The sequence below is a fragment of the Salmo salar genome, chromosome ssa05, assembly GCF_905237065.1.
Source record: "Salmo salar chromosome ssa05, Ssal_v3.1, whole genome shotgun sequence".
Taxonomy (NCBI): domain Eukaryota; kingdom Metazoa; phylum Chordata; class Actinopteri; order Salmoniformes; family Salmonidae; genus Salmo; species Salmo salar.
Genome location: NC_059446.1, coordinates 17080942 through 17107607, shown reverse-complemented (window position 1 = coordinate 17107607; position 26666 = coordinate 17080942). Strand labels below are relative to the sequence as shown.

At 42.7% G+C, this 26666-nt stretch overlaps 1 protein-coding gene across 2 annotated transcripts; it reads right to left on the bottom strand.

Annotated features, from left to right (window-relative positions):
- Positions 1-1168: 1168 nt before the first annotated feature.
- LOC106604350 (LON peptidase N-terminal domain and RING finger protein 1) lies at positions 1169-25736 on the bottom strand. Of its 2 annotated transcripts, none has more exons than XM_014198896.2 (11): positions 24924-25736; positions 21385-21503; positions 16199-16321; positions 13417-13750; positions 13245-13320; positions 13027-13141; positions 11047-11168; positions 8777-8935; positions 8433-8595; positions 5049-5198; positions 1169-4899 (listed from the first exon to the last, which is right to left on the bottom strand). In XM_014198896.2, exons 1-11 carry the CDS (start codon positions 25219-25221, stop codon positions 4750-4752), a joined length of 1809 nt encoding a protein of 602 aa, XP_014054371.2. In that variant the 5' UTR covers positions 25222-25736; the 3' UTR covers positions 1169-4749. The 2 variants fall into 2 exon arrangements, with proteins under 2 accessions (XP_014054371.2, XP_014054373.2); XM_014198898.2 differs by having other exon boundaries at positions 11047-11096.
- Positions 25737-26666: the final 930 nt, after the last annotated feature.

Sequence of the window (26666 nt, the reverse complement as noted above, 5' to 3'; positions counted from 1 at the left end):
ACAACTGAACATTCCTGTCTGTGTGGACCTAAACATTCCTGTCTGTGTGGACCTAAACAACTGAACATTCCTGTCTGTGTGTACCTAAACAACTGAACATTCCTGTCTGTGTGTACCAAAACAACTGAACATTCCTGTCTGTGTGGACCTAAACATTCCTGTCTGTGTGTACCTAAACAACTGAACAGTCCTGTCTGTGTGTACCTAAACATTCCTGTCTGTGTGTACCTAAACAACTGAACATTCCTGTCTGTGTGTACCTAAACAACTGAACATTCCTGTCTGTGTGGACCTAAACAACTGAACCTTCCTGTCTGTGTGGACCTAAACAACTTAACATTCCTGTCTGTGTGGACCTAAACAACTGAACATTCCTGTCTGTGTGGACCTAAACAACTGAACATTCCTGTCTGTGTGGACCTAAACATTCCTGTCTGTATGTACCTAAACAACTGAACATTCCTGTCTGTGTGGACCTAAACAACTGAACATTCCTGTCTTTGTGTACCTAAACATTCCTGTCTGTGTGGACCTAAACAACTGAACATTCCTGTCTGTGTGGACCTAAACATTCCTGTCTGTGTGTACCTAAACAACTGAACATTCCTGTCTGTGTGTACCTAAAGAACTGAACATTCCTGTCTGTGTGTACCTAAACAACTGAACATTCCTGTCTGTGTGTACCTAAACAACTGAACATTCCTGTCTGTGTGGACCTAAACATTCCTGTCTGTGTGGACCTAAACAACTGAACATTCCTGTCTGTGTGGACCTAAACAACTGAACATTCCTGTCTCTGTGTACCTAAACATTCCTGTCTGTGTGGACCTAAACAACTGAACATTCCTGTCTGTGTGGACCTAAACATTCCTGTCTGTGTGTACCTAAACAACTGAACATTCCTGTCTGTGTGGACCTAAACAACTGAACATGCCTGTCTGTGTGGACCTAAACAACTGAACATTGCTGTCTGTGTGGACCTAAACATTCCTGTCTGTGTGTACCTAAACAACTGAACATTCCTGTCTGTGTGGACCTAAACAACTGAACATTCCTGTCTGTGTGTACCTAAACAACTGAACATTCCTGTCTGTGTGGACCTAAACAACTGAACATTCCTGTCTGTGTGGACCTAAACAACTGAACATTCAAAAGAAAGAAAAAAAGGGAAAGGAGAAAATCTTTTTTTTATTTTTATGATGCGTAGTCGGACAAAATAACATGAATACCACTGCTGAACATTAGAGAAAACAGGTCATGCATATCTATTATACTGTGCAAGAATAGAAGTCTTCTTCTCCAATAATAAATCATACAGGAGAGGGGAGTCGCCTCAATCAAGGACAAGTCAACTGTAGTCAATTTCCACCCAGTTGTTCATTTTAACAGTCAGGTCTGGTTCCTGAATAGAGCACAGATACTGATCACTACATGTTCTCATGTACGTCATAATCACCTATGAGGATACACAACGTAGACTACTGCCTGTTCCTGATCAAAGTCCCTTTTTGTCGAATTAGCCAGGGGAATTCAAGACGGCCGAAGTGTAAAGTGATCAATGTTTTTGATTGGACCTCAAGTTTTTTTTTTGTTTCCATCGGCAAACAATCAGCTAAAGACTTATATACAGACTTCTGTACATGTCTGACAGCCAGCGATCTGTAGTGATCCAGTCAAAATCTGCACTTTAGAATAGGCCTACATTGGACCTCATGATCGTTTCTGTATTGGTGTGTATTCAGAAAGCTGGTGTGTAGGTCAGTACCTGTGGGTTTTAAGGTTCTGTGTGGGTAGTGAACTGTACATAGCCAGTCAGACCAGTGTTTCCCCTAGATTGGTTTTACTTAGATGCCCCGTCTAAATCAGTTCCTAAAGCGGTTTTCAGGAGTGTCAGAATTAACCATGTCCAACTGAACCAACTGAACCCAAACTAACAAAAGGCAGGGCTTCATCAGTGATGTTAGAGGGAAACATGGGCCACCAGGTTAAATGTTAGGGGATAAGTCAGAGGTCAGAATAACCAGGGGCCGAGGCCCGGCCTGCCCCTGTGCCCAACCATCCGTCCATTTGTCTGTCTGTCTTTTGGAGGGGTACCGTTGTCCGTAATATCAGGCCTTTAAATGTGCCCCTCCAAAATCTAGCACACACGCACACACATCAGTCCAATCACTAAGGGTTATTATCTATGTATCTATATTATAGCTACACTACTATGTCTACTGTAGTCTATAAACAGGCGAGTTACAATGCTGAGTCACCTGTCTGTGACGGTCTGTTAAAAACGATATGTGGTCAATCTAATGTGCCAGGTGGTAGCTAGTCTCACTGTCCAGCGGATATAAAACACGGGGAAGTAATTACAATGCTTAAGTTGCAGGTTGGTTGTAATCTTAATAAATATTTCATGACTGAATCCAACTAAATCTAAAAAAAACACACAATAACAGTATCTATGGCACAATTATTATAGTAGAAAAACACAGCTTGTGTATGTTTTCCTGCAGTTCAAGCCTGTCTGTTAGTAAATCATGTTAAGATGTGCAGTTTCACCATTCCATGGAATGTGGCACTAATAAACCCCCAAAAAGAAAACAACGTTTGTCTATTCCCTTCTGCTCAAACACAAAACGCTGCCTCCTAGTGGGTGGCCAGGCACTGTAGTCACCAACACTAGTGGTGAGAGGGCCACACAAGTAGGGGGCGCTACAGGAGGCAGAGGGTGGTGTGAGCCCAGGATGGGCTAGGGAGGCAACTCTTGTCTGTCCTGCCTGTGGGTGTGAAAGCTACCAGACCTGGGTTAAAGGAAATATTATTTGATTTATTTATTTCCAAATACTTTGAACGATTGATTGAGCCTGATGGACATGGTGTGCACTTTTGGGACTATTCTATTGGTGCCATTGCATCAGGCAAACTCAATAAAGTGCAACTCAAGCATTTGAAAGAAAACCCATACTATTTGAACTCAGGAGTGGTAGCTTTTATATTACACAGGTAGTCTCTTCAATACACACACACACACACACACACCTCTACTGCCCAACAAAGCATCAACTTGTTTGTGTTGTCAGAGGGAGGACTGCTATCCAACGACTGTTTACATACAGGAAGCTGCTGAGGGGAGGATGGCTCATAATAATGTCTGGAACGGAGCAAATGAAATGGCTTCAAACACCTGGAAACCATGTTTACTGTATTTGACACCATTCCACTGATTCTGCTCCAGGTATTACCACAAGCCCATTCTCACCAATTAAGGTGCCACCAACCTCCTGTGCATACATACATATGCATGTGTACAGAACAACACACCTGTTTACACATGTGTAAAACAGCTAAGCGTACCACCTGTCTGTCTTTTCCCACCTTATTTAACAAAGACCTGGGGCTGAATCCCAAATAGCACCCTATTCCCTATATAGTGCACTACTTTTCACCACAGTCCTATTGCGGCCCTGATCAAAGGTAGTGCACTATGAAGGGAGTAGGGTGCCATTTGGGATGGAACCCTGTTCAATACATCTTCGCCAACATTACAGAGAAGTCAGGCTATAGCAGCTTTAATTCACATTACTCCAAAATATTACGATTTTCATCCAGGCGGCACCTTTTTGTTTCAATGTTTCATAATAGATAATTATTGCAATAACGCACTAATATTACATCCTATTCAATATTGGTAACAAGGCAGTAAAGATATAGTAATGGCAATAGTAATTATACTGTAGCGCTAGTAATTCAAAATGGCTGCTCACTGTGTTTGTCACAATATAGTAGCTTCCCAAGGTTTTAAAGAACCCCCAAAAAAGACAATATGATTATTATAAACTACACATAACTTTAACCCAAGCCTTTTAATAGCATATTGTGCATTACCCAGGAAATCAAGTTTTCAGCTCTGTAAGACTGAGTGATCTGTGTCACTTAAAAAAAAAAAAAGCTTTTCTTCAAGCACTTTACAGCCATAGGAATCAGATCATCTGATTCTGACATGGCTGGTTACGTCATGCATGCGGGTCGGTCGCCATGGAAGTGTTCTTTATGCTTGGCTAACAGTGGAAACCGGAGTGAGAACAGGGACATCTAGTGGTTATCTGAGACATTACCACCAGGTTTACATCCCTTGGCATGAATCAGAACAGTTTGAGTTAAACCTTATACTGCAGGGGTGTCACACTTATTTTGCCCCGGGGGCTGCATTCGGTCTTCAATGAGGTCCAGAAGGCCGCAATGAAAATGTGTTAAATTTCTTTGCAGTCAAAATTTGCAAGAGATAGTCCAATATATCAATCGTACGTGACTGTCCATCTTTAATTTGGGTGATTATTAGCGAGCTGGACACAAACAAGAAACGGTATAGTTTAAAGTATTTCAAGCTAGTTTCACCCAAAAAGCACCTTTCACCAGTGATTCAATATGGTATTTACCTATGATGTTTCTATGAACAAACACATTATTTATGTAAGTGATAAAACACTTTCTGCTCTTGGCCAGGTAAAATGGGTTCAAGCTAGGACATATGATTTCCATGGCGACAGGTTCTAAACCTAGTAACATCTTACTGAAGATACAGGGGTGGGGTGTGGGCCTGACAGGTACTGTATGTGGGATCTGTGTGTGAGTGATATATTAGTGTGTGTGATGTTTCACATTATCCAGTCTGTGGAGATGCCCCTCTCCTATGTGTAGGGTACTGGATAAGCATCAGAAAGCCCAGTAAAGCTGTATCCCTTTATCTCCTCCTCTTCTCTAGCTCTGGGAGAAGTACTCCAGAACCATGCGCAGGTGTCCCAGGCGCTCATTGAGGGAGGCCAGGGACAGGACGGTGGTCTGGTAGGCAGGGTCCAGCTGGAGAACTGACAACAACCACCAACACCACGCTGGACCGTTGTTGGAGGCCTGATGGAGAGAGACAGGGTGATAAAAAGGAGAGAGAGAGAGACAGGGAGAGAGAGGAGAGAGATGGGGAGATAAGGGATTTTCGATACTAGATGAGTGCTGGTCTGGAAAGGGTAGGTGATAGGCAAGGTCCGTGTGTGTCTGTGTACCTGTATGTTGTCGTCCTTGTCAGGCATGGTTCCATACTGTCTGCTGATCTGTTCTCTGAGCCGTGTGTTGAGGCGTGTGTACCAGTCCTGGGCCTGCTCATACACACTGTCATGGAGGCTCTGCAACAGCTCCAACTCTGACCCCTCAGCCTAGAAACAAAGGAGGAGATTCTCAATGCAAAATACAATTGATTCTCTTCAAACCTTTAACCCACTAAGATCAATATCCGAGCCTCTGTGGAAATCTAATTAGCATCATACAAAAATCCCCATAAAAAAATCTGTCAGTGTAAGCTAGAGAGATCTGTTTTTTTGCACTGGCTGCATCTCAATCCACCGCATCTGCCCATGTCGCACTTCCACAGTGAAAGGTGACAGAGGTAGAGCGGTGTTTGTCAGACCATGAGACATCCCGAAAGTCTGTAGAGTCCGAACGGTTTGGCCAAAAACTATTATGACTCCTGTATGGAAAGATGAGACTCTCACGAACAGGTACAAGCTCTTGGACGCCCAGAGGCCTCACAAGACTCGTCTGAAGGTCCCCAGTACCAGTCAAAAATATGTAGGGAAGTATCTATGGAGACTATTAAGTGAATAAATAAAATCCTGATCTTTCTTCTATCTCTCAGAGATAGAACAAACTTCCTTCAGATTATTGTGTTTGGGGGGGGGACTCAGTTGTTCCATGTAGTGAATTTGTTATTCAATGCATTTGTATGGGCAAATAGCAGTAAGGCCAAATACTTTTTTTATACAAATAGCAAAATTATCCTTGGTATGACTTTCTTAAAACAATTCCATATAGCTTAGTAGAACCCCCTCTCCCGGTTTAGACTCTTATTACATAAAGAAACAAACTCTCTCTTTAGTCTTTCTTTGATTCATCCATTATTTTGTGTTTTACGTTGTACACAGATAAAAAAAAAATGTATTCTTTCCAATGTGTCAAGTAATTATCTTTTTGTTTTCTCATGATTTGGTTGGGTCTAAATGTGTTGATGTCATGGGGCTCTGTGGGGTCTGTTTGTGAACAGAGCCCCAGGATCAGCTTGCTTAGGGGACTCTTCTCTAGGTTCATCTCTCTGTAGGTGATGGTGATGATCCATTTGTATAGCAGACCCTCGTGCCAAATTGAGTCAAAAGCTTTTTTGAAATCAACAAAGCATGATAAGACTTTGTCTTTGTTATGTTTGTTAGTCCAACAAGGTGTACAGGGTGAATATGTGATCTGTCGTACAGTAATTTGATAAAAAGACAATTTAGCATTTGGTCAGTACATTGTTTTCATTGAGGAAATGTGCAAGTCTGCTGTTAATGATAATGCAGAGGATTTTCCCAAGGTTGCTGTTGACGCATATCCCATGGTAGTTATTGGGATCAAATCTGTCTCCACCTTTGTGGACTGGGGTCATCAGTCCTTGTTTCCAAATATTGGGGAAGATGCCAGAGCTGAGGATGATGTTAAATAGTTTAAGTATAGCCAATTGGAATTTGTGGTTTGTATATTTTATCATTTCATTGAGGATACCATTAACCCCACAGGCCTTTTTGGGTTGGAGGGTTTGTATTTTGTCCTGTAGTAATGTAATTGGAGAATCCAGTAGGTTCTAGTAGTCTTTAATATTTGATTCTAATATTTGCATTTGATCATGTATACGTTTTTGTTATAAGGCCAAAAAGATTGGAGAAGTGGTTTATCCATACATCTCCATTTGGGATAGATAACTCAGTGTTTTTTGATTAGTGTGTTCCAATTTTCCCAGAAGTGATTACATTCTATGGATTCTTCAATTACATTGAGCTGATTTCTGACATGCTGTCCCTTGTTTTTCCGTAGTGTATTTCTGTATTGTTTTAGTGACTCACCATAGTGAAGGCGTAGGCTCAGGTTTTCTGGGTCTTTATGTTTTTGGTTGGATTCTTTTCTTAGGTTTTTGCATTCTTCATCAAACCATTTGTCATTGTTGTTAATTTTCTTAGGTTGTCTGCTTGACATTTTTAGATTTGATAGGGAAGCTGAGAGGTAAAATATACTGTTTAGGTTTTCTACTGACAAGTTTACACCTTCACTATTACAGTGAAACGTTTTTTCCAGGAAGTTGTCTCATAGGGGTTGAATTTGTTGTTGCCTAATTGTTTTTTGGTAGGTTTACACACTACTTTCCTTCCATCTATAGCATTTCTTACTATTACTCAGTTCCTTTGGCTTTTTTGCCTCATGATTGAGTATTGCTCTGTTTAAGTAGACTGTGATTTTGCTGTGATCTGATAGGAGTGTCAGTGGGCTGACTCTCAACACTCTGAGAGACTCTGGGTTGATGTCAGTGATAAAGTCATCTACACTACTACTGCCAATGGGTGAGCTATAGGTGTACCTACCATAGGAGTTCCCTCAAAGCCATTGACTATGTACAGACCCAGCATGCGACAGAGCTGCAGGAGTTGTGACCCATTTTTGTTGGTTGTTTTGTCATAGTTGAGTCTAGGGGGGCATATTTGGGAGGGAATGCTATCGCCTCCAGGTAGGTGTTTGTCCCCCTGTGTGGTAAGAGTGTCAGGTTCTTGTCCAGTTCTGGAATTTACTAGGTCGCCACAGAGTAGGTCATGTCCCTGGGCTTGGAAATGGTGGATCTCCCCCTCTAGGATGGAGAAGCTGTCATCGTTAAAGTATGGGGATTGTACTTTGGGGATATAGCTAGCACATAAGGACATTTTTCTCTGTTGAGATAAATTCCTTATTAATTTATAGCCAGATGTAAAATGTTCCTGTTTTGACTAATTTAATAGAGTGGGTTAGGTCTGCTCTATACCAAATTAGCATACCCCCTGAGTCTCTTCCCTGTTTCATCCCAGGTAGTTTGGTGGCTGGGACTACCTCTGTAAGAGGGCAAACAGTGGGTCCGTCTCCTTTATACTATGTTTCTAGTAGGATGACAATATCTGTATTTACATTTTATTTGATGAAGTCTGTGTTTCTGCTCTTTAGGCCAAAGGCAGATGACCTCAGACCTTGTATATTCCAGGATGAGATGGTAAAAGTTTTGTATTCCATAGTGTCTACTGTTGTTTTCGTGTAGTTAAGGCTCTGACCTTTACAGTAGGTGTGAACAAAGCATGTTGAGCCTCTAGTGCGCGTGCACACACACACACACACACACACACACACACACACTCTCTAAGGTATGCCTGGTTGAGCACTGAACATTGTCTTTACAAACTGTTGCTTGGAAACAGGCCAAGTATCAGTAAAACACTCACAGGAGAACTAGCTAATAAAATAGCATTTGTAACCTTCCCCAGGAGTGTTAAATTCAACCAAAACACTGCATTCACAGGGGTCATCCAGGGCCAGGATTAGGTTAGAACAACCGTGTTGTAACTTACCTTGTGGTCCTCCATGTATTCTATATCAGCAGTGTGGTATCCATCTCTCTGTCCTCTCTTCAGGACCCTGAAGCGACTTCCTCCCACACAGTCCACATAGGAGCGACCATCAGGCAACACCTCCAGGCTATGGATCTCCAGCATACAGCCGTAGTCTGCAAATCTGGAAGACACACACAGACAGAGAGTTGTTGGAAGCAAGCTGAAAGGGTAATGTGAAAAAATCAGATCCCCAGTACAGTGCGGCTCAGCGTAGTAGTGTAAAAGGGGAAAAGAGTCAGACAGATACACTCAGGGTTCATTTTCATACCAGTATTTTCAGATTGTACACATCCACGACCCACCCTTTTCCATGTTCGTAGATGCACATGCCAAACTTCCTGGTGCCCGTCTCCATGCATCGTCTCATCATGAGGCGGTAACGAGGCTCGAAGATGTGGAGAGGACAGGGCACCCCCGGGTACGCCACCGTACACACAAAGATAGGGATGTCCCTAGTTAGACTGGGGGATGGAGGGAGAGAAACAGAGAGAAAGCAGAAAGAGACAGAGGATGCAAAAAGAGAGAGGATACAGAGAGAGATAAATATATATTTAATCAGGGTAACAGTGGTGTTAAGGAGGTGTGTATTTAATACACACACAGTCAAAAGTTTGGACTCAAACTCATTCAAGGGTTTTTCTTTCTTTTTACTATTTTCTACATTGTAAAATAATAGTGAAGACATCAAAACTATGAAATAACACATGGATTCATGTAGTAACCCAAAAAGTGTTAAACAAAGTAGACACCCTTTGCCTTGATGAAAGCTTTGCACACTCTTGGCATTCTCTCAACCAGCTTCATGAGGTAGTCAACTGGAACGCATTTCAATTAACACGTGTGCCCTGCTAGAAGTTATTTTGTGGAATTTCTTTCCTTCCAAATGCATTTGAGCCAATCAGTTGTGTTGTGACAAGGTAGGGGTGGTATACAGAAGATAGCCCTATTTGGTAAAAGACCAAGTCCATATTAAGGCAAGAACAGCCCAAATAAGCAAAGAAAAACGACAAGCCATCATTACTTTAAGACATGAAGGTCAGTCAATGCGGAAAACTTCAAGAACTTTTTGCAGTCGCAAAAACCATGATGAAACTGGCTCTCATGACAAGCGCCACAGAAAAGGAAGACCCAGTTACCTCTGCTGCAGAGGATAAGTTCATTAGAGTTACCAGCCTCAGAAATTGCAGCCCAAATAAATGCTTCAGAGTTCAAGTAACAGACACATCTCAACATTAACTTTTCAGAGGACACTGCGTGAATCATGCCTTCATGGTCAAATTGCTGCAAAGAAACCACTACTAAAGGACACCAATAAGAAGAAGAGACATGCTTGGGCCAAAAAAACACAAGCAATGGACATTAGACCGGTGGAAATCTGTCCAATGGTCTGACGAGTCTAAATTTGAGCTTTCTGCTTCCAACCGCTATGTCATTGTGAGACGCAGAGTAGGTGAGCGGATGTTCTCCGCATGTATGGTTCACACCGTGAAGCATGGAGGAGGAGGTGTGATGGTGTGGGGTCGCTTTGCCGGTGACACCGTCAGTGATTTATTTACAATTCAAGGCACACTTAACCAGCAAGGCTAGCACAGCATTCTGCAGCGATACACCATCTCATCTGGCTTGCACTTTGTGGGACTATCATATGTTTTTCAACAAGACAATGACCCAACACCTCCAGGCTGTGTAAGGGCTATTTGACCAAGAAGGAGAGTGATGGAGTGCTGCATCAGATGACCTGGCCTCCACAATCACCTGACGTCAACCCAATTGAGATGGTTTGGGATGAGTTGGACCGCAGAGTGACGGAAAAGCAGCCAACAATTGCTCAGCATATGTGGGAACTCCTTCAAGACTGTTGGAACAGCATTCCAGGTGCAGCTGGTTGAGAGAATTGCAAGAGTGTGCAAAGCTGTCATCAAGGCAAAGGGTGGCTACTTAGAAGAATATAAAATATATTTTGATTTGTTTAACACTTTTTTGGTTACTACATGATTCCATATGTGTTATTTCATAGTTTTGATGTCTTCACTATTATTCTACAATATAGAAAATAGTAAAAATAAAGAAAAACCCTTGAATGAATTGGTGTGCCCAAACTTTTGACTGCTACTGTATACATATTTTCAGTGTTGCTCTTGTCCAGCAGCTGGTGTTGTTGCCTTGTGCGGTGCTTTGCCAATAAACTCACGGTCACAACGTCTACTCTCTACTGTATGAGGAGCCTGATGCCCGATGCCTGTTGTCATGGTTACCATTAAGGTTGCCAACTCACCCCAAGCTCATTCTGGCGAGCATATGATAGCCCAGCAACAATTTCACATTTCAGTCTCTCATTTCATTCAGGCATTAAGAACTTCTACCAAATTAGTTCCAAAGCTCGTTTTACAGGTAAGGGCCAATTTTCGTAGCCTGGTTAAACCAGACTGAACGCTGCACTCACAAAGATGAAAGGTAGAGAAATCAGTTTGGGTGCCAGGTTACAGTTCTGGGAGACTCTAGAACAAACCGAGAGGGTTCGCAATCGACCTCCGTTTACCCCTGGTTACAGAGCGTCAGCGACAGGACTCACTTGGATAGTTCGGCCATCTCAGTCTCGTGGACCTGCTTCCTCTCATCCAGCTGCAGGGGGAAGAGGTGAGACATGATCTCCTGCAGCAGCACCGTGGGGTTGTACTTCCTGTTCTTAAAGTACTACACAGGAAAGACGAAGCGATTCCGCATTATTGGGAAGAAAAGTAACAAATAAGTGCATCCCAGTTAAAGCGATCTCCCTTGGGTTATAAACATGATAGGGGCATAAAAACACTACAAGCAGACCTTCCATTGCAATTGTTTCATTATGATGTTATATGCAATGCGTTTCTGATTGAGTCCATGTACACAGACGAAGGCCCTAGTTACGTAGGCCCTAGTTATGTAGTAGTGTACATACATTGCCTTGCAAAAGTATTCAGGCCGCTTGGATTTCTTTACATTTTATTGTGTTACAAAGTGAGATTCAAATGTATTTCACTGTAATTTTCTGCACAAACTGCACAAAATACTCTGTAATGTCAAAGTGGAAGAACAATTCTATTTTTCTAAAGATTAATAGAAATGAAATAACTAAAATATAGTTGTTGCCTAAGTCAATACATGTGAAAAACACTTTTGGCATTGATTACACCTGTGAGTCTTCTTGGGTAAGTCTGTAAGAGCTTTGCTCACCTGGATTGTGCAATATTTGACAATGATTCTTTAAAATAAATCTTCAAGCTCTGTCAAGACGTTGATGATCATGGCCATTCAAGTCTTGCCACAGATTTTGAAACAGATTTAAGTCAAAACTGTAACTTGGCCACTCAGAAACATTCACTGTCTTCTTGGTAAGCAACTCCAGATTTAGCCTTGTGTTGTAGGTTATTATCCTGCTGAAAGGTGAATTCCTCTCTCAGTCTCTGGTGTAAAGTAGACTGAAGCAGGTTTTTCTCTAGGATTTGCCTGTGCTTAGCTCCATCCTGTTTCTTTTTATCCTGAAAAACTCCCAAGTATTTGCCGATGTCAAGTATACCCATACCATGATGCAGCCACCACCATGCTTGAAAATAAGGAGACAGTTACTCAGTGATGTGTTGTGTTTTCCCATAAGGCTTTGCATTTAGGACAAAAAGTGTATTTTTTAGCAGTATTACTTTAGTACCTTACTGCATACAAGATTCATGTTCTGGAATATTTTATTCAGTATTTTTGTATTATTCTTTTCACTCTGTCATTTAGGTCGTTATTGTGGAGTCACTATAATGTTGTTGATCCATCCTCAGTTTTCTCCTATCATAGCCATTGGACTCTGTAGCTGTTTTAAAATCAACAATGGCCTCCTGGTAACATCCCTGAGCAGTTTCCTTCCTGTCCTGAAGCTCAGTTCAGAAGGACGACAGTATCTTTGATGTGTCTGGGTGGTTTAATACATAATCCACAACATAATTATGACATTTTTTTACCTTTATTTAACTAGGCAAGTCAGTTAAGAAGAAATTCTTATTTTCAATGACGGCCTAGGAACAGTGGGTTAACTGCCTTGTTCAGGGGCAGAACGACAGATTTGTACCTTGTCAGCTCGGGGATTCGAACTTGCAACCTTTCGGTTACTAGCCCAACACTCTAACCACTAGGCTGACCATGCTTAAAGAGATATTCAATGTCTGATTTGTTATTGTTACCCATCTACCAATCACTGGCCTTCTTTATGAGGCTTCCAAAAGCTCCCTGATCCTTGTAGTTGAATCTGTGTAAGGGACCTTCCAGAAGTCATTTAGGCTTGCCTAAACAAAGGGTCTGAATACTTATGCAATGACTATATTTTAGTTTAGGTTTTACTTATCTTAAACTAAAAAAAACATATTCCTCATCTACATTACATAGTATTTTATGTTGACAATAAATGTGAATACTGAATATTTTTGCAAAGCACTGTAGTTACGTAGGCCATAGTTACGTAGGGCATAGTTACGTAGGGCATAGTTACGTAGGGCATAGTTACGTAGGGCATAGTTACGTAGGGCATAGTTACCTCCTGTAGTGGTTGTTTGCAGAGGGGGCAGCGGAGGTTGTGGTCTAGGCTTCTCTCGAGGCAGGTCCTACAGAAGGTGTGTCCACAGGGAGTGGTCACTGGCTCATAGAACAACCTGTAGAGGTACAGCACTAAGATCAGAGTACAGCACAAGATTCTCAACAATAACACAGTACCACAAGACTCCACAGGATGTACCACTTATGGAAACTACTAACCTGATACAGAGGGGACATTCAAAGTCAGACACAGTGAGGACACTCAGAGAGTCTCTTCTGTCCAGACTGCAGCCTCCTGAGGGAGACAACATATAACCAATATCAACCATCAACATGTCTCTTCTCTCTTCCTGTGTGTGTGTGTGTGTGTGTGTGTGTATGTTCTATGTACCCCTGCTGTGCCTCTCCTCCCTCCTCCTCATCTCATCATCCTCGGCTGTAGGGAGGAAGGACACGGCCTGACAGAGACAGCACTCAGTACTGGTCCCATGTTTCACCTTTGGCCCTGTCTCCAAGTCTCCTCTCCTGTCCCCGTCTGCCCCCTCCACCTGAGGGTATCGGAAGCTTTTGTTGTGGCAGTGTGTGTGGCTGTGTGTGTGGCTGTGTGCGGGTTCTGCAGGGAAGAGGACTGTGATGGGGGGGCAGTGGTCTCTGAGGTACTCTGAGACCACCTGGAGGATCTGGGGCACCTCCTCTGGCACTGACATGCCCTCCGTCTCCAGGATCTGCCCAGGGGAAACATACACACAGATCAATCTATCCATGAATCATTTAAAAACATCATACACGTTCCATCATTATAAACATATCCCACAACATTCTGCAACACAATTCGTCCTACAACATCAGACGTGGCTTTAATCAATCAATCCATCAACCATTCATTTAGAAACTCACAACTTGCTGAATATTTTAAATGACTAGATTGAACATGTAAATGACTAGATTGAACATGTAAATGACCAGATTGAACATGTAAATGACTAGATTGCCTTCTGTGACATTGCATTTCTAAAACTTATCCAACCTCAGATAACCTGACACAGTTAGCCTCTAACTGGCCCTCTAACTGTAACTGACCATTTATCAGTTACGTAGAAGTGTTTAGATTGCTTAATATTGTCCCATGTCATATCATTTTCTAGCATAGATGACCCCTCGCCTTAGTTGACCTGAAACACATAAGTGTTAGTCTGACAGTGTTCCATAGCATATCATAGCATTTACAATGCTAGCCTGTCCTTGAATAACCCCACCCAGTCAGTCATCCTTGTTCTTGGTCTACTGTACATCAGGGGTGAATGTTATATGGCCCCCAAGCCAGATTCATCCCACGAGTCCATTCAATCCGGCCCAGGGAAGCTTTGAGGATTTTTTAACCTCCAGGACACTCTTGAACGTCTAAAACTAGGTAGAAAGCATGTAGAAACACTAATGGATCTATACATTTTCAAATAACTTTTTCTGGCCCGCAAATTGCTTTTGACAAACAAATCTGAATTTTGAAATCCCAATGTGGCCCTCGGGCTGAAATCATTGCCCACCCCTGCTGTATATAAACTCAGCAAAAAAAAGAAAACGCCCCTTTTTCAGGACCCTGTCTTTCAAAGATAATTCGTAAAAATCCAAATAACTTCACAGATCTTCATTGTAAAGGGTTTTAACACCGTTTCCCATGCTTGTTCAATGAACCTGTGGAACGGTCGTCAAGACACTAACAGCTTACAGACGGTAGGCAATTAAGGTCACACTTATGAAAACTTAGGACACTAAAGAGGCCTTTCTACTGACTGAAAAACACCAAAAGAAAGATGCCCAGGGTCCCTGCTCATCTGCGTGAACGTGCCTTAGGCATGCTGCAAGGAGGCATGAGGACTGCAGATGTGGCCAGGGCAATAAATTGTAATGTCCGTACTGTGAGACGCCTAAGACAGCGCTACAGGGAGACAGGATAGACAGCTGATCGTCCTTGCAGTGGCAGACCACGTGTAACAACACCTGCACTGACGAGTCACGGTTTTGTCTCAACAGGGATGATGGTCGGATTCGCGTTTATCGTCGAAGGAATGAGGGTCACACCGAGACCTGTACTCTGGAGCGGGATCGATTTGGAGGTGGAGGGTCCGTCATGGTCTGGGGCGGTGTGTCACAGCATCATCAGACTGAGCTTGTTGTCATTGCAGGCAATATCAACGCTGTGCGTTACAGGGAAGACATGCTCCTCCCTCATGTGGTACCCTTCCTGCAGGCTCATCTTGACATGACCCTCCAGCATGACAATGCCACCAGCCATACTGCTCGTTCTGTGCATGATTTCCTGCAAGACAGGAATGTCAGTGTTCTGCCAAGGCCAGCAAAGAGCCCGGATCTCAATCCCATTGAGCACGTCTGGGACCTGTTGGATCGGAGGGTGAGGGCTAGGGCCATTCCCTCCAGAAATGTCGGGAACTTGCAGGTGCCTTGGTGGCAGAGTGGGGTAACATCTCACAGCAAGAACTGGCTAATCTGATGTAGTCCCTGAGGAGGAGATGCACTGCAGTACTTAATGCAGCTGGTGGCCACACCAGATACTGACTTACTTTTGATTTTGACCCCCCCTTTGTTCATGGACACATTATTCAATTTCTGTTAGTCACATGTCTGTGGAACTTGTTCAGTTTATGTCTCAGTTGTTGAATCTTGTTAGGTTCATACAAATATTTACACGTGAAGTTTGCTGAAAATAAAACGCAGTTGACAGTGAGGACGTTTTCTTTTGTTGCTGAGTTTAGTATACAGTACATGTTGAGATTGTCTAACACTGTTCCAAGGCATTCCATTCCTTAAAGCATTCCTAGAAGCAGCAACTGCCACCCATTCCTAGGACCTTAACTGACCCCATATAGTCATTCAGCCAGGCAGTCACTGACACACTAAGCTAGTGAAACTGAATGAGTCAGTGAAGCAGAGTCAGGCAGACAGTCAATGAGTGGAAAACAGTCAGTCAGTGAGACTAACTGGACCAGTGAAACAGCCAGTAAAGCACAGTCAAGCAGACAGTCAGTAAGGGAAAAATAGTCAGTAAGTAACTGGACCAGTGATTGGTAAACAGTCAGTTAATGAGCCAGTCAGTAAATAAGCCAGTCTGCTGTAAACAGTAAATGAGCCAGTCAGTGTTGGCTATAGCTACTGACCTTTTTAATCTGGCTCTTGGCAGGAGTGAAGTCGGCCTGTAGTTTGAGACACCGGTGAAACTGGATCAGGGCTTCAGACTGATGACCCATCTCCAGTAACACATTACCTTTACGAAATAAACCCTGGAGAGAACAGAAAAGAGGGAGAATAATGGATGAGAGAGACCGAAACAGAGAGAGAGAGACCCAAAGACATCAGAAATATAGACATTGTCATCCTACAAGAAACATGGTAGAGGAGATGGACCCACTGGTTGCCCTCTACGTTACAGAGAGCTGGTAGTCCCATACACCAAACAACCAGGTGTGAAACAGGCAGGGGGTATGCCAATTTGGTATAGAGCAGACCTAACTCACTGTATTAAATTAATCAAAACATGAACATTTTATATTTGGCTAGAAATTCTAAAGGAAATTATCTGAACAGAGAAAAATGTCCTCCTGTGTGCTACTTATATCCCCCCAATAGAATCTCCATACTTTAACCTCTCTTGGGTAGGGGGCAGTATTTTCACGGCTGGACGAAAAACGTACCCAAATTAAATGGCCTACTACTCGGGCCCAGGAAGTAGAATATGCATATTATTAGTAAATTTGGATAGAAAACACTCTGAAGTTTCTAATACTGTTTGAATGATGTCTGTGAGTATAACAGAACTCATATGGCAGGCAAAAACCTGAGAAAAAATCCAACCAGGAAGTGGAGGATCTGAGGCTGTAGTTTTACTTAGGGTTCATTTTGCACTTCCTAAGGCTTCCACTAGATGTCAACAGTCTTTAGAAAGTTGTTTGAGGCGTCTATGGTGAACAGAGAGCCAACAAAGGAAGTTGGAAGTTGTTGACTCAGGAAAGCACATGAGTTCATTGGCGCGCATTTACGTGAGGGGTAGCTGTGTTCCAAAACGTTTTTCAAGACATTGGAATCGTCCGGTTGGAATATTATTGAAGTTCTAAGTTAAAAAGGCCTTAAAGATTGATGCTATACAACGTTTGACATGTTTGAACGAACGTAAATAGGACTTTCTTTTACTTTTCGTCGTGACATTTTGGCCGCACTTCCTACACTTGGAGTAGCTTACTGAACGTGCAAATAACAAGGAGGTATTTGGACATAAATTATGGACTTTACCGAACAAAACAACATTTATTGTGGGCCTGGGATTCCTGGAAGTGCCTTCTGATGAAGATCATCAAAGGTAAGTGAATATTTCTAATGCTATTTATGATTTTAGATGACTCCAAAATGGCAGGTATCTGTATTGCTTGATGTCTTTTTCTGAGCGCAGTACTCAGATTATTGCAAAGTGTGCTTTCCCCGTGAAGCTTTTTTTTAAAATCTGTCACAGTGGTTGCATAAAGGAGATGTTCATCTATAATTCTTTGAATAACAGTTTAAAATTTTAGCAACGTTTATGAGTATTTTTGTAAATTGTTGTGCTGATTCAGCGGCAGTATTGGAGGCAAAATATTTTCTGAACATCATGCGCCAATGTAAAATGCTGTTTTTGGATATAAATATCAACTTGATCGAACAAAAAATGCATGTATTGTGTAACATGATGTCCTAGGAGTGTCATCTGATGAAGATCGTCAAAGGTTAGTGCATAATTTTTGCTGGTTTTCTGGTTTTTGTGACACCTGTCCTTGCTAGGAAAATGGCTGTGTGGTTTTTCTTGTGTTGGAACTGTCCTAACATAATCTAACTTTATGCTTTCGACGTAAAGCCTTTTTGAAATCGGAAAATGTGGTTACATTAAGGAGACGTGCATCTTTAAAATGGTGTAAAATAGTCGTATGTTTGAGAATTTTGACATTTTGAATTTGGCACTCTGATTTTTCACTGGCTGTTGAATAGTGTGAACCGTGGGCTAGCATCCCACCTCCCCAAGAGAGGTTAATGAAGACAGCTTCTCCATCCTGGAGGGGGAAATCAATAATTTCCAGGCCCAGGTATATGTACAGTACTAGTCTGTGGCAACCTAAATACCAGAACTGGAGAAGAAACTGACATTCTCAGCACACAGGGGGACACCTACCTGGAGGTGACAGCATTCCCTCCCCCATATGCCCCCCTTGGCACAACATTACCAACAAAAACAGGTCACACCTACTGCAGCTCTGTCGCACGCTGGGTATGTACATAGTCAATGGTAAGCTTTGAGGGTACTCCTACGGTAGGTACACCTATATAGCTCATCTCTTGGCAGTAGTACTGTAGACTACTTTATCACCGACCTCAACCCAGAGTCTCTCAGAACATTCACAGTCAGCCCACTGACACAACTATCAGATCATAGCAAAATCAATCGACTCTACTTGGACAGAGCAATACTCAAATCATGAGGCATCAAAGCCAAAAGGAACTGAGTAATATTAGGAAATGCTATAGATGGAAGGAAAGTAGTGTGTAAACCTACCAAAAAACAATTAAGCAACAACAAATTCAATCCCTTTTAGACAACTTCCTGGACAAAACGTTCCACTGTAATAGTGAAGGTGTAAACTTGGCAGTAGAAAATCTTAACAGTATATTTGACCTCTCAGCTTCTGTATCAAATCTAAAAATTTCAAACAGAAATCCAAAGAAAATTAAAAACAATAACAAATGATTTGATGAAGAATTCAAAAACCTAAGAAAGAAATGGACAAACCTATCCAACCAAAAACATAGAGACCCAGAAAACCTGAGCCTACGCCTTCACTATGGTGAATCACTAAAACAATACACTACGGAAAAAGAAGGAAGAGCACGTCAGAAATCAGCAATGTAATTGAAGAATCCAAAGAAGAACCATTTCTGATAAAATTGGAAAACACTATACAAACTACAATACAAGAGTTATCTATCCAAAACTGAGAAATATGGGTAAACCACTTCTCCAATCTTTTTGGCCTTATAACAAAAACATATACATGATCAAATACAAATCTTAGAATCAACTGTTAAATACTACCAGAACCCACTGGATTCTCCAATTACATTGAATGAACTACAGGACAAAATACAAACCCTCCAACCCAAAAAGGCCTGTGGTGTTCATGGTATCCTCAGTGAAATGATAAAATATACAAACCACAAATTCCAATTGGCTATACTAAAACTCTTTAACATCATCCTCAGCTCTAGCATCTTCCCCAATATTTGGAACCAAGGACTGATCACCCTAATTTGACCACATTAACTACCGTGGGATATGAATCAACAGAAACCTTGGAAAAATCCTCTGCATTATCATTAACAGCAGACTCATACATTTCCTCAGTCAAAACAATGTTCTGAGCAAATGTCAAATTGGCTTTTTACTAAATTACAATATGAGAGACCACGTATTCACCTTGCACAACCTAATTGACAAACAAACAAACAAAACGCAGGCAAAGTCTTGTCATGCTTTGTTGATTTCAAAGCAGCTTAAGCACCCCTATATATATCAATGAATTTGGTGAGGGCATTAGAACAGTCTGCAGCACCAGGCCTCACCCTACTAGAATCTGACGTGAAATGTCAGACTGTTTGCTGATGATCTGGTGCTTCTGTCCCCAACCAAGGAGGGCTTGCAGCAGAACCTAGATCTTCTGCACAGATTCTGTCAGACCTGGGCCCTGACAGTAACTCTCCGTAAGACAAAAATAATGGTGTTCCAAAAAAAAGGTCCCGTTGCCAGGACCACAAATACAAATTCCATCTAGACACCGTTGCCCTAGAGCACTGTGATAGTTTTTCTATGATATTAATAGTTAACGATTATATACTTAACAAATAGTAAGACATATCTGTTATGTTAAATGCTGTGTTTCTGTAAAGAGATGGTCTCCACTCTAAACTTCCTGCATGGAAGAGAGTGAGAGAGAGAGAGAGAGAAAGAGAGAGAGGAGTGGAAGAGAGAGAGAAAGAGAGAGAGAGGAGTGGAAGAGAGAGAGAAAGAGAGAGAGAGGAGTGGAAGAGAGAGAGAAAGAGAGAGAGGAGTGGAAGAGAGAGAGAAAGAGAGAGAGGAGTGGAAGAGAGAAAGAGAGAGGAGTGGAAGAGAGAGAGAGGAGTGGAAGAGAGAGAGAAAGAGAGAGAGAAAGAGAGAGAGGTGGAAGAGAGAAAGAGAGAGAGGAGTGGAAGAGAGAAAGAGAGAGGAGTGGAAGAGAGAGAGAGGAGTGGAAGAGAGAGAGAAAGAGAGAGAGAAAGAGAGAGAAAGAAAGAGAGAGAGAGAGAAAGAGAGAGGAGTGGAAGAGAGAGAGAGAGAGAGAGAGGAGAGAAAGAGAAAGAGAAAGAGAAAGAGAGAGAGAGGAGAGAAAGAGAGAAAGAGAAAGAGAAAGAGAAAGAGAGAAAGAGAGAGAGAGAGAGAGAGAGAGAGAGAGGAGGAAGGACTGAGTTTGGGAAACCCTGGATTAGCCGATTTAGGTGAGAAGACCTCCAAGATCAGAATTGAATAACACTGACCTATATTTTGGGCTGTTTCTGCACATAGATGTTATGGACAAAAGGGGTAATCCTATACAACAGCCTTAACAACAATGCATAGCTGTCATAGCACTCACCCCCACCCACTAGTGTCCAATGATTCAGTTACATGATGACATAAGTAGCCGTTTGCATAATGTGCCTCAAATGACATAACATACTGTACACTTCTACAGACAGTCCATCAGCAGCAGCCACAGAGAGATTACATAACATACTGTACACTTCTACAGACACAGTCCATCAGCAGCAGCCACAGAGAAAACAACCAGGACACACAAAACTAGAATGGTGTCCAAAATTGCACCCTAATTAGTGCAGTACTTTAGACCAGAGCCCATAAGGGTCTGGTTAAACGTAGTGCACTATAAAGAGGATATTAGGGTGCCATTTCAGAAGCATACTAGGAAGCACACTATGAAACTGAAAATATGCCATCAAATCTAAATCAGTCTGATTTGGTACAACTCCTTATAAGGTTACGTGGTGGTGACTTATCAAGACAACAACTGATCTGAAAACAGGGTGGAGTATTGAGATGCACCCATAGATGACAGATCATTTAAGGGGAATAAACAGTGATATTAAAGGAAAACATAAAGGAGGTGCAGACGACGTATAGACCCCTAGGCAGGCCCCGATTCAGTTACACCAGAGATACTGTTACCTCGGTCCAAACCCCTCCTCTCTCCTGGTATGGTCTGACATAGCATTCTAATAACATGGTGCTTCTTACCTCTGTCCAGTTGGGGCGAACGCAGCAGAGGTCTTCCAGGTCCCTCAGGGCATCAGAGAAAAGTCTCAGTCCCATACTGGCTTCCGCTCTCCACACCTTCAGACTCACATCACCAGGAGCTGGGCGATGGAGGGAGGAGGCGAGGGAAGAGAGAGTTCGATATAATTAACAGTGATCCCTGACAGTTATTGTAGGATGACAGCTTCCCAGTCAGAATTGGTTTCGTTCCATTTGCCCTTGCACCTGCAATGCATAGGGAATAATAGATAACACTGGACATCTCCCAAAAACCTGAAGTGACATGAGCTCAACCCATCTCCATTCTTGCTACAAATTGCACATCTGATCTCATACCCTCACCTTCCCTCCTCCCCCAAGACCAGGTATGCTACCTACTAGTTTTACAGCCAAGCCTGCAGAGTATTAATAGAATGTGATTATGTGTATCAAAACAATGGCACAGCAGGGTTGCATTAAAACCAGAACTGCTATGCATAGTCCTGTGTGGTGCGTAGAAACAGTTACTTATGCAAAGTGTTTGGTGCACTGACACCCCCAGTATGACAAACCAGACAGAAAAGCAGTTAAACAACTGGTGGGTGGAGGACAAAGATTCAGAATCATCACAGACTTACTCTTACAGGAAGTTGTTTCATTCTCTGTTGATCCACATTGAATGTAACGACTGACCATTAGTATGAGCTTAGGCCTTCACTATGAAACTTAACTCCCTCACACCTCTGCATGTCTGTTACACATTACTACCAATCTAATCTCAGCACCCAGAAACCAATCAGCTGCTGCATAAGGCTGTCACGAGTCACGACTCAAAACAGGGGGGAAAACCAATGACAAAAATACACCACAAGAAAGACAAGGAAACTGTGCCCATCACCTCAGAAGTAACCCTGGTCACCTTCCTAAACACTGCTGTGCTTCGCTGGGGGAGTGTCACGTGTGTGGACTACTGGCATTACTGACCAGCCATAGCAAAGAAGAACATTAACAAAGACTCACCAACACTCCAATGCTTAGAACACAGCCACTTGAGTGTGTTGCGTGCATGCACTTGTGTGTGTGTGTGTCACCCACTCACAACAGATTACATGTCACTGGACCCAGTGTTACAGAAGTCTGGCTGGGTTGTTTGTGTACATTGATTTTATAATGCATGTTTTTCCCCCAAAACAGCTTTCCATCTATTTGTATAGCCAAGTTTAGTCAATTTGAGTCTCTCTCCCTCTCTAACACCACACCCCTCCCCCCCACACATATTTCTTAGGGGGAGACAGGGATGCAGCCTTGAGCCCCACCCTCTTTAACATATACACTGAGTGTACAAAACATTAGGAACACCATAATATTGAGTTGTACCCCCTTTTGCCCTCAGAACAGCCTCAATTCGTCAGGGGGATTGATTTACAAGGTGTCAAAAGCGTTCCATAGGGATTCTGGTCCATTTTGACGCCAATGCTTCCCACAGTTGTGTGAAGATGGCTGGATGTCCTTTGGGTGGTTGACCATTCTTGACCTGTCTCCTCGCCCTTCATCTACACTGATTAAAGTGGAATTAACAAGTGGCATCCATCACCTGGTCATTCATTCATACATACAAAAGTATGGGGACACCCCAAAATTAGTGGATTCGGGCTATTTCAGCCACACCCATGCTGACAGGTGTATAAAATTGAGCACACCGCCATGCAATCTCCATAGACAAACATTGGCAGCAGACTGGCCTTACTGAAGAGCTCAGTGACTTTCAACATGACACTGTCATAGGATGCTACCTTTCCAACAAGTCAGTTTGTCAACTTTCTGCCCTGCTAGAGCTGTTCCCGTCAACTCTAAGTACTGTTATTACGTCTAGGAGCAACAACGGCTCAGCTGCGAAGTGGTATTCCACAAACTCACAGAACGGGACCGCCGAGTGCTGAAGCACGTAAAAATCGTCTGTACTCAGTTGCAACACTCTACCAAGTTCCAAACTGCCTCTGGACGCAACGTCAGTCAGCACAAGAACTGTTCGTCAGTAGCTTCATGAAATGGGTTTCCATGGCCGAGCAGCCGCACACAAGCCTAAGATCACCATGCACAATGCCACGCGTCAGCTGGAGTGGTGTAAAGCTCACCGCCATTGGACTCTGGAGCAGTGGAAACGCGTTCTCTAGAGTGATGAATTACGCTTCACCCTCTGGCAGTCCGACGGACGAGTCTGGGTTTGGCGGATGCCAGGAGTACCCTACCTGCCCGAATGCACAGTGCCAACTGTAAAGTTTGGTGGAGGAGGAATAATGGTCTGGGGCTGTTTTTCATGGTTCGGGCTAGACCCCTTAGTTCCAGTGAGTGGAAATCTTAACGCCACAGCATACAGTGACATTCTAGATGATTCTGTGCTTCCAACTTTGTGGCAACAGTTTGGGGAGAGCCCTTTCCTGTTTCAGCATGACAATGCCCCTGTGCACAAAGCGAGGACCATACAGAAATGGTTTGTTAATCAGTGTGGAATAACTTGACTGGCTTGCACAGAGCCCTGACCTCAACCCCATTGAACACCTTTGGGATGAGCCAGGCCTAATCGCCTAACCTCACTAATGCTCGTGGCTGAATGGAAATAAGTCCCAGCAGCAATGTTTCAACATCTAGTGGAAAGCCTTCCCAGAAGAGAAGAGGCTGTTCTAGCAGCAAAAGGGGTGACCAACTCCATATTAATGCCCATGATTTTGGAATGAGATGTTTGACGAGCAGGGGTCCACATACACTACATGACCAAAAGTATGTAAGCTCCGGGTGACAACCTCCGTTTCTTTAGGTAATGTTGGACCACTGTGAGTGCAGTACTGCCTCCCACCATGTGGCTCTTATGTGACCAGGCTATGGGCTACAACAGGGAGTGCATGCCAGGCAGTGGCAAACTCAACTAAAATAAATGTTGATAGATGCCAGCAAAGCCACTACACAACAACACTAAACAAAAGCACTGAGCTTTTACATTGCTTGCAAACTGATACTTGCAAACTGATACTTGACATGTATTAATGCCAAAACAGCATGCAAAACAAGCACACAAAAAATATATTAATCTTTTTTTAATTTTATTTTTTAAACTGGTGGGGCTCAATGCCCTGAATGACGGGTCGCCACTGATGCCAGGTCACTACACCACTAGTATATTATAGCAGTTCCAACAGTATTTTATAAAACCAGGAAAAGACCGTTGAGGTTAGAAGCCTCTTTTGCAAGGGGGGGCTGATTGTGTCGTCTATATTGCACTGAAGACAAAATAATTTAATCTAAAGTCTGGTTTTTATGTGTCATTTTATTTCATAAGTCTTGGCTGGAGTTTTTTCGGGCAAATAGCTGTTTATAGTACATTTACGTAATTAGGGTCGTGTGGGGCTTTTATAAGTGGGTGGATTCCATTTTACACAACGAACATACACATTTGATCATAGGCCTGTCCTGCAGCCTACTCGAGGGTTGCAGAAGGAGAAGTACTCAAACGTACTCAAGTTCACACATTATTGTTAGAAACCTACCTAGTCGTATCCCTTCATCCGCGATGCGTAAAGCTTCTGTGAACTCGCCGGTTTTGAGTTTCTCCAGAATATGACACTTTATCCTCGTCTCTTCTGGGCAGCACTTCTCAACGACACTGAAGAGTAGGATGTTGTTCTTGATGTTTTTGGCGTCTCTCTGTTTAAATATTTCCTTGCAGGCTGGACACCTGGATGACAAGTAGTTCCCCAGGCAGCTCCGGCAGAACGTGTGACCACAGGACATGGTGGCCGGTTCACACATGAGGAACAGGCAGATTGGGCACTCAAGTAGATCCATGGTGGCACAGTTGCGGGGTTATGTCACCACCGCCCGTCGGTGAGCAGTTTGAGTCCCTATCTAATCACCATCTAAGCAACGACAGACACTCTTCTCCGATTAACATGACCGGACTGCTGGACTCTTTCTGTAAACAAAGGCTCGCGGAACCCAGGATCCAACCATAAAGACCTTATAGTGTAATTCCAACTGACAAAACCCTTCCGATTCATTCACATGCCTTTTCCATTGTCAAGCATAAAGTATTTGGTTTGGAACAACACCACGCAACGTCTTATCTTTCCTGGCATCATGATGGACAGAAGGTCCGATCGTCTCTGTACTTCGCGTCTGGTTGTCTTCAACTCCGAGATCCATCAACACTAGACCAATATTGGGTCAGAATTTTAACAACGATTCCTCGAATGTTTCGGCCCCAGGCTTACTGTAAAAACAGAGCTGGGAGAAGCATGCTTTCCGCTCTCATGCGCATTGTATGGCTAGAGCTCGAAAAGCCCAAGCCACACTGTGTAAGACTGTTACCTTACATAAATAAAGATCATGTGACGGGAAAGCTGGGTATGCTATTGGTCGAAAGACCGGAGTCCCACTCTGTTGTGAAACGGATTTCATAACACACTTTTACTCGGACTGGTGGTGAATCGGGAGGACCCGACAGCCAGTGGCTTTTATATTTCTCAAAAATCATAAAACGCGCACCGACAAGTTACTAATCTCCAAACGCTGTTATAATGACCTGGGCCGTTCTAGTCATCTAAATACAGAGAATTTGCCACCTGCAGAAACATGATGTGACAGAAAAACGTGAAATGTTTTTTTTCTGGCGTCTCTTTATTTAGCCTCATTAACTGTCTTTAAAAAAAAACAGCTGATATGGCTGACTTGCTTAAACAAATGTGGTTTCTACTGACAATTGAGATGTACAAGCTATGGCATAAGGGGACGACAAGGGGATCAGGGGCGAAAATCTGATATCAACTTTGGAGGGGACAATTGCATTAAATTTTCTCAAGAGCAATTCCTGAGGGGGACACCAAAAGTAGTGCTGTAACACATAGCCTACATTGTAATATGGTAAATGTATATTGAGGAACCAAAGAAATAAGGTGTTTGCCGTACTCCTAACTACCGGTACCCAAAACTACACAACTAATCACAACAGCAATACCATTGCCTTTAACAAATCTTAGTTCAGTCACCAGTTTAAGTTGAGAGTCGGGGTATCCATGGCATTTTCCAATTATGTTCCTATTTTACAAGTAAAAAACATTGAGAACCTTTCATAATGTTGCCAAACAAAGACTCAACAAACTTACCTGAGACTCCCTGTCTCTGCCAGTCTGTCCCTGCATATCTGTCCCCAACTCTGCTGTCTGTGTGCCATCTGTTGCCTGCTCTGCCTAATGACATCATTGTGAAACATTTCCATTAGAATTTCATTTATT